The sequence below is a fragment of the Uloborus diversus genome, chromosome 4 (assembly GCF_026930045.1).
Source record: "Uloborus diversus isolate 005 chromosome 4, Udiv.v.3.1, whole genome shotgun sequence".
Lineage (NCBI taxonomy): Eukaryota > Metazoa > Arthropoda > Arachnida > Araneae > Uloboridae > Uloborus > Uloborus diversus.
In genome coordinates, this window is record NC_072734.1 from 7,580,653 (window position 1) to 7,595,281 (window position 14,629).

Genomic DNA, 14,629 nt, shown 5'->3' on the forward strand with positions numbered 1-14,629 from the left:
ATACTCACGCACACGCACATACTCACGCACACACATACACACACACACAAATGCCTGCACACAAGCAAAAAAACACGTGATTGTGAAAAACATAATTTGAATTCAAGATGTCAAAATTCAAATTAATTATTTTTCCTTTTGCTTTATGGGGAAGGGGGGAGGGGAGTACGACAGCACAGAAAACCGCCCCGGGTGTCAGCCTTGCTAGGTACGCCACTGCATTAATGTATTGACATTGTTTATGGGGTAGTGACAAACAGGGAAATTGGGTATCGAAGTTACCCTAAGTTTCACTGTATTAAAAAGAAAATTCGATAGGTAACACTGAAGTGTCATTCGTTTACTGACCTTCTCTTGCCCTTTCCTCATTTCCTTTGTTCATGTAAATAAATTTTGGCGTTTCAGGGCAAAAAGGCAACGTAGCTAACATCATCACAGCAGGTACGCAAGTAAGGGCTGAAAAGAAGATTTTTATTATCTGATTTATTATCAACGCTGCTATAACAATTTATATTGTCGGCTGAGTATTGCACAAAGCTACTGCAAATTTGGAAATAATGGAATGTTTTACTCTTCTTGAAAACTTTTGTGTGAGAGAAATCGTAAATACTTCTAATTTAAAACTACCCCCCCCCCAGAAGTCTTGGTTTTAACATTGTTACCAATCCTAATACAGTATTTAATACACGTGTAAGGACTGTTGTGATCAAAAATCCCCTTCAGAAGGAATATCTGGCTGCGCTGGTGCGGAATGTGCACGCTTAAGTACTGTTTGACCACGGATTGTATGGAATTGGCAAACATCCAGTTAAGGCGACTCCATATGAATGAGGGGAAAAATGAAAATTTTATGCGCGTATTCCGCTTATTTGAATGAGACTCTGCTTAATTTAGAGGCTAGCATACATCTGCAAAATCTGACATCCCTGAAAACAAATACATGTTTCCATTTCCGCGTGTAAACCGGATGTTTGCCTTTCCATACAATCCGTGGTTAGACAGTAGTTACGTATAAAAACTCGGAACAATTTATCTTCATTTTTATGCATCTGGTATTAGTGTAACAGTTTATGAAATACTCATAGACTAATAATAAGAGTAGACCATAGACTAATCATAGGAGTAGACCGAGCTTTCCCAGACTTGCTGATGAAAAAAAAATGGTTCATGGATACATCATGTGACTGGTGGGAGGCTTGGCGAAAACTTTGGCATCATGGTTGCTAGATGGCAACATTATCTATAGTTGGGTACTCGACTTCATTATCATTTTTTTCCCCAGTTGCAGAGAGTGAACTGTTTTTCTTTTAGTTATGCATTATTTTGACATTAGTAATTATTTTTGATCACAGTTTTCAGTAACTTTTATTTCATTTGGAACTGCTACGTCAGCGTTGGCGTGAAGTAATGGCGTAAACGTATCGCATTAACGCAAAAATGTACTAATCGGTATCTTAAATTGAAATTGTAGGTAAAAATCTTACCGTTTGCCGATTCTTTTTTTGGCGCTTGCATCTTTAATTGCTTAGAGAATTATTGAAATTGACTAAAGAAAATGCACAATACTATCTAAACGAAAAACTCACTATATTAACAAAATATTTACAACTTAGAATAACAAATTTACAAATCGTCCTCCATAAAGGATCATTCCATCAATTCTATTTATTTTATTTCTCACGGGCGTTGATCGTCTGCTACGATCAACGTCCGCTGTTGCTAGGATATCCACCAGTCACATGGTTTGGTTTATGAGCAGCAAAAGGGTTGCCATAGCTCAGTCTATTCTTATTATTAGTCTATGGAGTAGACCGAGCTTTCTCATTCTTGCTGATGATGAAAATTAGTTCACAGATGTATCATGTGACTGTTGTGGGGGCTTGGTGAAGTTTTTGGCAGCATGGTTGCTAGATGGCAGCATTATCTGTAGTTTGGCACTCGAAATTTATTTTAAAACGAAAACGATTTTCATTAGTTTTTTTTTTTTTTTCTACGGTGCAGAGATTGAACTGTTTCTCTTTTAGTTATGAATTATTTGGGCATTAGTAATTCGTTTTAGATAACAGTTTTCAGTAACTTTTATCCCATTTGGAACTGATCATTTTTAGTGTAATGTTATGTGTTGGCTAAAAGTTTTCGCCGCAATCATGTTGAAACAAATTGCCGTCTATATTATATTGAAACATACTGCCTAATACTGCAATTCTTGCAATAATGAAAGAAATTAGGGTGTACTACGTTTCTAATAAATGCCGAAGGAAGTTTGAATTTCGAAAATTACTGGCTGCGGAAGTTGTCCACTGTAAGCTATACTAGATAGTAGCCAACTGAGAAATCCACCACTGTAGTAAACTAAACATCGAATTATTTTCCCACTTTTCTTTCTAAATTCAATATAATAGCAACTAGCTGCGTTGACCGGCTTTGCCCGGTCCACCTTAAAAATAAAAATTGTGTCAAGTGACGTATATTCAACAATCAGGCGTAAAAAATAGATTTAAAAAACATCATGATTTCCCTTCCAAACAATGACGACAGATATTAAAATACTTACTTTTAAGAAATCAAATCTAGAGAGATGGATTTGAAATGCGTAACCATGGAAACACAAAATAAAATAAGTTTAAGGAATTAAAATGTGAAAGAAAATTATTCACAATTTGAATGGAATCGAGATTTCTTTCACTTGATTTAAAAAGGCTTGTAACTTTTTTTCCTTTCGAGATAAAAGCGTATTTTTTCGACCAAAGGTCGAGTTAGATCTGGAGTAAAAAAGGTCGCTTTTTCCAATGGCGTCAAAAAGAAAGCTGTGGGACAATTTCTTCACTTTTTATTGACTTATTTATGAAGAAAGTAGTGCCTAAATTTCAGCTAAGCCTAAAAAACTTCGAGCTAAAATCGTAAAAAACTCCCGTCGCAAATTAAGTTAGAGCATTGGAACAAATTGCGTAGAACGCGGAAAATTCTTCCCTTTCCAAAGATATATCATATTACTGTTTGCGAGTAATTTTTCACCCCCATATTCGGGAATTTATGTGAAAATTGGACCTAAATTGGAATAAAAAAAAGAACTGTACATCGAATTGTTTTCGAACTGGTCTGCAAACCTTCTCAGGACTTAAAGGAACAATTTGTGAAAATTTCATCGCAATCGGCCGGGTAGTTCTCGAGTTTTGCGAGTTCAAACACACAGACGCTTTTTGGAGACTTCATTTTATATTATGTAGAGATAAGTTGTTTTCTCAAAACGAGTTTGGTGTTCAAACTGTCTAAATAACGTCAGTACATTATTAAACGGATGTCCCCACAAATAAATAGGGATCAAATTTGACAATCTCGGAAATTTTAAAATTTCAACACAGAAATACGAATTATATAAAGGCAGTATGTGTGCATAAAATAGAGAACTAAAAATAAAGATTGTTTTTAGTTTAAAAGGGGGATCTTTCAAATTGGCGGGAAAAAATTGTCGCCAACATTAAGACGAACTTGCTAACACTTTAAAACCTTTTCAAAGTGCATTTCACTTCTCTGAGGATAAAAAGACTTCCAGAAGCTATCAAAATTGTGTATAAAATGTATTCCTGTGTTTCACTGATATCTTCTATACATATAATAAAATAAGATGTTTGTGTGTGTGTGTGTGTGTGTGTTTGTGGCGCGCATCCCGGGAAAACGGTGAAGCCTAGAAAGATGAAATTTGGTATACAGGTGTAGTTTTTGCTAAAGTTGTGCACCTCGGGCTTCGATTTTTGATATTTTAATTAGAAAAAAAGTTATTTAATGTTTTATGTGATTTTTAGCACTTTTTAGTACTTTTAACCTCATAGACACCGAACCAATCACGCCAGACAAATATTTTTTGCACTAGAGTGTCCGAAATTTAATTTTAAATATGGTGAACAAAAAAATTTTGAAGATAGAGCAATTTTTGTATTTTTTATGAATTTTTGAAAAAACCTTTATTTTGCATTTTTTTCTGGGTTTAATTTTTTTCTAAACGCATCCCGTGAAAAATATAATAACCGCTTTTCTACAATTTTTACTATGTAGTAGCCAGAACATTTCGCCCTCTACAGAAAAAAAAAGTTTTCAAAAATATTTAAAAGTTTTTTTTTTTACAATTTTTTAAAGGCAGAACGAAGATATGAGCAACCGCTTCACCGAAGATCTGCTGTCCGCTGCGAATATAACGTAACGCAATCACGTGATCTAATTGAAATGCGTAACTTGCTTTTTTTCTTCCTTTCGAAGGATTCATTCGCTTTTTTTTTTCTTTCCAGGTATTTCATTTGTTTCTCCCCCCCCCCCCCCGATGTTTTGCTAAACATTCGATTTTGGTTAATCAGACGGACCACATCGGATCGTTTTGGTCTCAGTCACTTTTTTTTTTGAATTTCAATAACAACAATGATTTTTATACTTTGGCAAACTCCGGGTACCACAAAGACATCAATTTTTTGTGCATTTTAATAAATAAGTAAGCGCGCTTTTTTTGCATGATTTTCTTTTTGTTAGGGAATAAGATTGGAGGTTAGATCAAAATAAATAGAGATAGATGAGAAAATTTAGAGATGGATCGAATAGGTAGATAGATATACATTGAGTGTGCAAAAAAATGTTTTTTTTTTTTTTTTTTTTTTTTTTTTTTTTTTTTTTTTGTTCTCGAATTAATACTTTTTTCTTTGAAAAAAGATTGTTAATTACTATCAGAGGTAAATTTCCATGGATCTAGAGAAAGATAAATCTACAGGTCGATGTACAGTGAGAGATACAGACCCCGTTATTTAAAGAACAACAAGGGGGGGTTGGGGGGGAGGCGCCACTGCGATTTGAAAACATTGTTAATTACTGTCAGAGGTAGATACGCATAGATCGTATAGATAGATAGATAGATAGATAGACAAATGCAGAGGTCGATATTGTAGATGGAGAGCAAGAAAGAGACATGCCCGTTATTTAAGGAACTTCAACGGAGAGTCAATGCCTCCCCCCCACACACACACCATGACTTTGAAAAAACAATGCTTTCACGTAAAAGTGGAAGTGTTTTTTGTTATTTTTCGACAAAATTTGCATGAAGTGCGAGCAGTTTGTGTCTCCCCTCCCCCTCCTTTAAAAATATTCCAAACGACGGAACTGGAGATAGATCTAGAAAATATTTTATTTAAATTAATAATGATATAGATATAGATTGATTGATACCGCCACGAAACTTATTTAAGCAGCCGCCAAAGGCGGCAACACTGGCGTAAAAAGGCAGATAATAATATTGATTGACATATAGAGATAAACATTGATTAATACTGTCGCTAAATTGTCTATGTAGCCGCCGAAGGCGGCAACCCTGGCGTAAAAAGGTGGACCAGCTGGTCGCCGAAGGCGGCTAGTTACTTAATATTTAATAGAAATAGTTATAAACTTCATAGCGAAACGCGGCTCGAAAAAGAAAAATTGCAGGAAATTAAACAAAATATAATATTAACTAGAAGACTCGACAGACGTTGTTCTGTTCAAACTTTGTAAATTAAAAAGTTAAAATATTTCAATAAACTATCAAGTGTTTGAACCGTTTTTGTTGAAAAAAATATGTAAAAAAAAAAAAAAATGTTTTTAAGATGCTTGGTGTCAGAATGCGTGTATTTATTACAACTTGATTTATCTAATGCCCACTGAGAGTTATTTTATTAACTACTAGCCGCCTTCGGCGACCAGCTGGTCCACCTTTTTACGCCAGGGTTGCCGCCTTCGGCGGCTACATAGACAATTTAGCGACAGTATTAATCAATGTTTATCTCTATATGTCAATCAATATTATTATCTGCCTTTTTACGCCAGTGTTGCCGCCTTTGGCGGCTGCTTAAATAAGTTTCGTGGCGGTATCAATCAATCTATATCTATATCATTATTAATTTAAATAAAATATTTTCTAGATCTATCTCCAGTTCCGTCGTTTGGAATATTTTTAAAGGAGGGGGAGGGGAGACACAAACTGCTCGCACTTCATGCAAATTTTGTCGAAAAATAACAAAAAACACTTCCACTTTTACGTGAAAGCATTGTTTTTTCAAAGTCATGGTGTGTGTGTGGGGGGGAGGCATTGACTCTCCGTTGAAGTTCCTTAAATAACGGGCATGTCTCTTTCTTGCTCTCCATCTACAATATCGACCTCTGCATTTGTCTATCTATCTATCTATCTATCTATACGATCTATGCGTATCTACCTCTGACAGTAATTAACAATGTTTTCAAATCGCAGTGGCGCCTCCCCCCCAACCCCCCCTTGTTGTTCTTTAAATAACGGGGTCTGTATCTCTCACTGTACATCGACCTGTAGATTTATCTTTCTCTAGATCCATGGAAATTTACCTCTGATAGTAATTAACAATCTTTTTTCAAAGAAAAAAGTATTAATTCGAGAACAAAAAAAAAAAAAAAAAAAAAAAAAAAAAAAAAAACATTTTTTGCACACTCAATGTATATCTATCTACCTATTCGATCCATCTCTAAATTTTCTCATCTATCTCTATTTATTTTGATCTAACCTCCAATCTTATTCCCTAACAAAAAGAAAATCATGCAAAAAAAGCGCGCTTACTTATTTATTAAAATGCACAAAAAATTGATGTCTTTGTGGTACCCGGAGTTTGCCAAAGTATAAAAATCATTGTTGTTATTGAAATTCAAAAAAAAAAAGTGACTGAGACCAAAACGATCCGATGTGGTCCGTCTGATTAACCAAAATCGAATGTTTAGCAAAACATCGGGGGGGGGGGGGGGGAGAAACAAATGAAATACCTGGAAAGAAAAAAAAAAGCGAATGAATCCTTCGAAAGGAAGAAAAAAAGCAAGTTACGCATTTCAATTAGATCACGTGATTGCGTTACGTTATATTCGCAGCGGACAGCAGATCTTCGGTGAAGCGGTTGCTCATATCTTCGTTCTGCCTTTAAAAAATTGTAAAAAAAAAACTTTTAAATATTTTTGAAAACTTTTTTTTTCTGTAGAGGGCGAAATGTTCTGGCTACTACATAGTAAAATTGTAGAAAAGCGGTTATTATATTTTTCACGGGATGCGTTTAGAAAAAAATTAAACCCAGAAAAAAATGCAAAATAAAGGTTTTTTCAAAAATTCATAAAAAATACAAAAATTGCTCTATCTTCAAAATTTTTTTGTTCACCATATTTAAAATTAAATTTCGGACACTCTAGTGCAAAAAATATTTGTCTGGCGCGATTGGTTCGGGGTCTATGAGGTTAAAAGTACTAAAAAGTGCTAAAAATCACATAAAACATTAAATAACTTTTTTTCTAATTAAAATATCAAAAATCGAAGCCCGAGGTGCACAACTTTAGAAAAACTACACCTGTATACCAAATTTCATCTTTCTAGGCTTCACCGTTTTCCCGGGATGCGCGCCACAAACACACACACACACACACACACAAACATCTTATTTTATTATATGTATAGATTTTTTCTCGCGTACTTGAAAAACCTTCATAGATTGTACGGTTTGTTCCTTCAGTCATACTCAAAGGATTAAAATCGTCCTCAGATATTAAGTGTAAAAAAGACGCGTGTACCCGATTTCGTACAGTACTTTAGTTTAAAATATATCATGGGACCTAAAATCGTTGCTTTCAACAGAAATGAAGGTTTTACTCTCTCTACGTTTTATGTATTCTCAATTGACCTATATCACAGTAGGAAAATTCATTACAAAAAGCAGAGCTGGCTTTCTTATTGTCCTTTGGCAACGGGTTAAATATTTATTTCAGTTCTCGCTCAACAATAGGTTAAAATGAATATTAATCATTTAGGAGATATAACCATCATATGTTTAAATTAATTAATTAATTAACAAAAACGTTTTCGATTCGATCCATCGCGCTTCGAAACCATGCTTGCCACAACTTAATTACACACAAAAAAAATTTATCAAAATTGGTCCAGTCGTTTAAAAGCCTTATGGTGACAAACGTCCACACAGAAGATTTTTATATATTATTAAGATAAGATAATGCTGCGTACCTGTGAAATGTTACGCTAATCCTTTTACATATTTTTCTTTGCAAGGAAATTTCACACAAATAGTGAACCGTTTTTCTTGCACTTCGGTGTTCTGAATAAGAAATTAAACTTAACACTTGGGAAACATGATTTGGAAACGATATGGAAGACGTCGACGATCAACACCCGCCGTTGCTAGGATACACACCAGTCACATGGTTTGGTTTGTGAGCAGCAAAAGGGTTGCCATAGCTCAGTCTGCTCTTATTATTAGCCTATGGAAATACTAACCAAAATACCCGGCGTTGCCTGGGTCAGTAATAATTGTGAGAAACAATCGCTACTTTCATTCGTTTTCTGTTTCAACTGAAAAACTCAAAACACCCCGCTTTGATGTGATTTAAAATCGAGCTTCTTCCTTACTTATAAAAGTAAAATAGCAGTAAGTATAAAGAACGACATTTAAACATATAAATATTTGAAAAAATTTCAAAATATGAAATTTTACTTTAAAAAGATTTATCAGTTTTTTTTTTTTTTTTTTTTTGAACATAGTTTAAAACTTTTTCTATATGGTTTTTGAAATACAAACGGTTTTAAACTAGTATGTTGTGGCCATCACGAAACCTTCTTCTATATTTTTCCTTTTTCTGATCCCTCCCCATGCTTGACGAGGAAGCAATATTCCTAACAAAAACAAAATTACACATGCAAAAACTTGACGACCATCCCAATGTCTGAATTATTGTAAAAACAAAACAAAGAGCGAAAATTGAAAGTTACTTTAAAAGCCTTACTTGAATTAATTACAAATATTTTATTTATTAACAAACATAAGATGGCAACAGTTAAAAATTTAAAATCATTGAGATAATATTTCCGATCATTTCCATACAATTAAAATCACGAGAAATACGCAGACGACAATCTATTCGCAACTCCAACGAACTCTAGGGGGCACTGCAGTCACTGTCTAATGGCGGAATTAAAAACTAAAACAAACGCATGTGGTAACGAAGAAAATGCTAAAAGTGTTGTGATTTTTGTTGTTATGTATGATTTTTTCGCTTTATTCATTTAAAAGGATTTTTCAAAGTCTTTTGGTTATTCTGACCCATATAGAAAGAGATTAGAAACCAAAAAGTAATACGAAAGTAAACAATTAATGCAGAACACACAGTAAGTTGTTCTGAAGCAGCCATTTTCACGATGTTGAATTCGGAATTCGTAAATTTTTGGTTCGCTTCGAACGGCATTTTCATTTTGTACCGTTTTTTCTATACATTAGTACATATTAAGTTCAGTTTCGTGACATTTCCGGCATTTGTTGACATTTTTGTCACATAGTGCACATACGTGGCAGACTGTCAAGAGTAACGTTTAACACTAGATAATTTATTTCTATGACTATATGATTGGATATCCAAAGAAATCATGCATTTAATTCATTCGTCATGGAAATAATTTACCTGATATGCGAAATCTTGTCAAGATACATTATTCTTTCACACAATTTTAAAACCATAGCGCTATAAACAGATTTTTGGCGAACTTTTATTTTTTATTGTTCAAATTCTTAACGTTCTTTCTCGATTTTTCAATCTGTTCTGCGATAAATATTTTCAAGAAAATTTATTTGCATACTTTCTATTTCAGTAGGATACTGTAGTAACATAGGTTATTTAAATCATTTATGTGGAATTAGGTTAAGGAAAAGTGTCCAGTCAATGTTGTTAAGTTCGTTTTTTTTTTTTTTTTCATCGAATTGAAAAACTGATATTTATTCAAATTCACTCAGAACAAAATAAATAAAATGTGTACTCACAGTTTATATATGGTGGTAGTTTTCTTTTCAGTTGATTGACCATTATTTCTTTTTACTTATCGAATTCTGTAATCTTACTATCATTTTATTCCACTCATGATAAAAATTAAAAATGGTTTAACTAAAAACGCGAAATCTCGCCAAGGCTACTTTGCTCGCACAATTCCAAAACTATAACCCTAAACAAATTTGGCGAAACCTTTCAGCTGAGAATAAAAGGAATAAAGTAAATTCTTTCTCGGTTAAACATTTTTCATTTTGTTCTACGATAATAAATTCAAGAAAATGTTTTGCATACTGTCCATTCCAACTAAATGCTGCTGTAAAATATGATTAGTTAAATTAATTTAAGATTAAAAAAAACTCATATTCTTACAAATTCATACAAAACAATAAAAAAATTTACCTGGTATAACGTTATCCAATTTTGTTAATCCAGAGTTTTCTTGTTTACGCTTCCAACATTTAATACTTTTTTGAAAGAAATAAGGAAAACTAACATTATTAGGAGAAGCTCGTGAATACTACTAAGGGACGAATTAATTTCTGTTGTTGAAGGCGTTCTTAGACATGTTGAATGCGTTACTCAGAACAAACTAACCGCGTTTACGTCAACAGATACACGTGGAGCGCAACGTGGCAATGTTTTAATTGCATTCGCAGTTTTATAAATCACCGCAAGGTAGCGTATTCGAGCGCTGGAGTTCCGAATTACGATTTATCTTTCTTATTGTTGCATTAATAAAACTATTTTTATTCGCAAAAAAAAAAAAAAAAAAAATCAACACCTCTTGGAGCGATTGGAGTCAAAATTGAACCAAAGCCTGTTTACGTATGGATTTACATATATTCCAAATTTCAACCAGAACGTAGCATTACTTCTTGAGATAGGGCACTCACAATGGAAAAAAAGAACGGGCGATTGCGCTACCCCCTTTTTAGCTGTTGACACCAAAATAAAATCAGCTCTTATACCCACTAAGGGCTACTTGTCAAAAAATTTTTGTTTGATTCCGTTTGTTATTTCTTGAGATACAGCAGTCACAATTGACGACAAAAAACGTTCTATAATTCAACCCCCGTTTGAGCTATTGACACCAAAATTGAATCAGCACCTTCTCCTGTTAGGGGCAACATATGGACTAAATTTTGTTTGATTTCGCCAGTTACTTCCTGAGGAATAGCAAGCACGCGTAACTCAAAAAACGTCCCATTGCTCCACCCCCCTTGGAGGAATTCGCGCCAAAAACCAATGGGCACAAGTTCACATAGGGGCACATATGTGTACCAAATTTCGTTCAATTTCATGCGGTAGTTTTTGCTGTAGAGCGGCCACAAAAAACTGGTCACACACAGACGTGACACACACACACACACATACACACAGACAGACAGACATTTTCCAAAAATAGTCGAAATGGACTCAGCACACCTTAAAACGTTCGAATCCGTCAAAATTCGAAATTCGAAAATTTGCACGAATCCAATACTTTCTTCTATATATTAGATATAGAAGAAAGTAAAAATGTAGCCGCCCACAATCCCACCATACTTGCATTAGTTATTTTGGGAAATTTCAAGTATTGTGGGTTCTTGGTGCGATTGAAAATGTTATCAAAATTGTAGTAATCGCTTTGGGATACCTTGGAAAATACTCCCCCTTCCTCCTTTGTAAAACTGTCTGTTACTAATTTTCGTCAATGAGATATTGTCGCAAAATACTGAGATATTTTCGCTGACCATAAAATGATGCTAAACATTATCATCCGAAATGTTTCAGAAATAAGTAGTAATACATACTTGTCAAATGTTTGAAATTGTCCACAAAGACCAACTAACGGAAGTTTTTATGCTGTTAATAGATTTGCATAATTTAGTTAGCGGATTATCATACATTTTAACAAAATTTTTAAAGATTCTTTTAATGGCGATATTTTGGTTACATGGTGAAAGCCAAGAAGCATTTTAACGTAGTCTTTGGTTGCAAAAAAAAAAAAAAAAAAAAAAAAAAAAAAAAAAAAAAACAGCGCCAGTTGAAAAAATTGCCTTTCTTTATAATTGAATCTTGTAATTAATTATTGCTATGATCTTATTTCTATGAAATTAATAGATATATTTAGTAACTGATTTCCAATTGTATGTCTGATGCATAAACTCGATTGTAAGGGATAAAGTTACAGAAATTTTGAAACGACTCTTTCTCTCAGAATAGGAAAAAATAGGCTTTTCGGCCCATATGTTAAAGCATAATTGGTAAAAAAATCTCTTATTTTACTGAGAAAAATGGAAGTCATATTTGAAATCAGCGCACCCAATAGAATAAAAGTCACTCATTACCTTACAATCCCTTTTTCATGACCCGATTTTTGCAGTAGACGTTAAATCCCGGTTATCACAAATTTGCCATTTCAACTGTGCTTGCGCGCGGACAGCTTTTTGGGCTTTCTGCTTTAAGATTTCGTGTTGCTTGTTTATACTTAGGTTGAGCTAGAGTACAAACAAATTAATGAATGCGATTAGAATATTTTCCCAGCGATTTCGAGATATATTATATGAAACTACGGATATGAATACGGATATATTAATCTTTATAATGTAAAGCTAAAAATGACATTTCAATATTTAGGTTTGAAAATATTTACTTAACGTAAACGTGAAACACATTGTGTACTTCAAAAATGATTGGAATATGAGTACAGATGTTTGTCTTTTGCGGATATTTTACGTTAGGCGTAAAGAGCTGTATTATAGATTTTAATTTAAGTTGATGGTTCGATTTTGTATTAGAAGCGATGCTGCAATTCTAGTACGCTCTTCTGAGGTTGAAAATTTGGCCCTGAAAAGGGCTTTTGATAGAAAAATCAGACTCCGAATCCATTAATAATTAAGACTCAAAACTCAACCTTTACCGAGACCTAAAAACTAAATCAGAGAAAGCTTTGTGATTTCTAATTTTTATTTGTTGCCTTCTCATATTTATTAACAAATTAAAAACGTTCAATTAATTTTAGCAAGATTTTTGAAATCAGCTATGTCCGCGCGCAAGCGCAGTTGAAATGGCATATTTGATAACCGGGATTTAACGACGAGTAATTTTCCAGGCCTGTGAAATTTTAGACAACAAACACTTTCTATCTTCTAGCTGTTGCCAAAATAAAATTGTCTTTTTACTTAGTCCCGATATCGATTATTGGCACAGATGAGGACAAAACCCTAAGAAAGCAATAAATTCCATGCTTGCTCCGGGGAAGCCTTGATTCAGAATTTTCATTATGATTATTATTAATATTGCTGTTGTAAGGCAAAAATTTTTTGTAACAATGGGTTTTATATTTAATCATTTAATAGGGAAATTACATGAAACTTATTGTTTTCCATCCAACTTTTTCAAACTAAGTTTTTTAGAAATAAATTATAGCCTATGTTGCTCCCTGATAATGTAGCTATCTGTGATGAAAAAATGGTTAAAATCGGTCCAGTAGTTTTGAAGTTTACCCCGGACACACATACAGAAGTAGCCATTTATGTATATAGATAAATTGTTATTACTGGGATATTCTTTAATGCTAACCCTGTATAATAGTTAGCGACATTGTACAACTGTAAAACAGCTATAGCGTTTGCCGCCATATTTGTTTAAAGTTGCATGAAAACTACTAATTTGGTATGTCTCGCATTATTTTGTGTTTTCAAGTCCTCTTTAATTAAAAGATAGGGGAAAAAAAAGAACACTTTTGAACAAGATTAAAAATTCTGTTAAAATGCAAAATATTCCACAAAATAAATTAATTAAGCCAATAAAAATCTTTAAAATGTAAAATATTCGACCAAATTAATGCATTAATTCATTAAATAGCATTTCATTAAAGTTTAAAATTTTAGCAAGGTAAGCAAATACGGTGGTGGTGCAAACACTATTTTTCTGTTTTCTCCAAGATGGGAAGTACTGTCTGACCACGAATTGTATGGAAAGACAAACATCCGTTTTACAGCCGGAAATGGACAAATCCATTATTTTTTACCGATGTCAGCTTTTGCAGAAGCAGAGTCTCATTCAAATGAGCGGAATACGCGTATCAAATTTTTACTTTTCCCCCTTATTCACATAGATTCGTCTTATCTGGACGTTTGAAAATTCCATGCAATCCGTGGTTAGACAATAAACAAATCGCCAAATGCCAATGTACCTCCCAATTTAACGTTTCTAACGTTTAAAACGTTTCATAAACGTTTCAGAATGGTTGCCACTACGTTAACAATCACTTTAAAACGTTTCATTAACTTTTTGAATAGTTGTCAAAAAGTTAACACGCTTTTAAAAACTTTTATGAAACGAAGTGGGCTGCCTGATCTAGACTCTCAGGAAAAAATGTCAGCATAAAACCTGTATTGAACTACAGGTTTTAGGAAGGTTAATGCAGGTTTTTCGAAGGGAAAACTCGGATACAGGTTTAATGCAGGGACAATGCAGGTAATGAACAGGTTTTAGGCATGGATGTAAGAATAACTCCTACCTCCATGGTTTTAGGAGGGTAATTTAACTTCGCATAAAACAACGCAGGTATTTGACAGGTAGATGCAGTCACTGCGAGGATAATTTGAACTTAGAAAATTTCCTACTGACATCAGTACAGGTTTTTCGAAGGAGAATTAAACGCAGGTTTTATGCAGGGAAAGTTCTAGTAATGTACAGCTTTTTACATGGGCACCCATGTGAAAAATTTAAAGGGGGGGGGGGCTCAGATACTTTCGTTGTTCGTTTGCAAGATATTTTTCACATGGAAACCGCG

At 33.8% G+C, this 14,629-nt stretch overlaps 1 protein-coding gene across 1 annotated transcript in view; it reads right to left on the reverse strand.

The window, feature by feature from the left end:
• Positions 1-14,629, reverse strand: part of LOC129219796 (solute carrier family 2, facilitated glucose transporter member 1-like) — a 67,303-nt gene that overhangs the window by 45,233 nt on the left and 7,441 nt on the right. Inside the window, exon 4 of the mRNA XM_054854099.1 lies at positions 349-456. Within this exon, the coding sequence (XP_054710074.1) occupies positions 349-456 (108 nt within the window). The remainder of the gene's footprint in view (positions 1-348; positions 457-14,629) is intronic.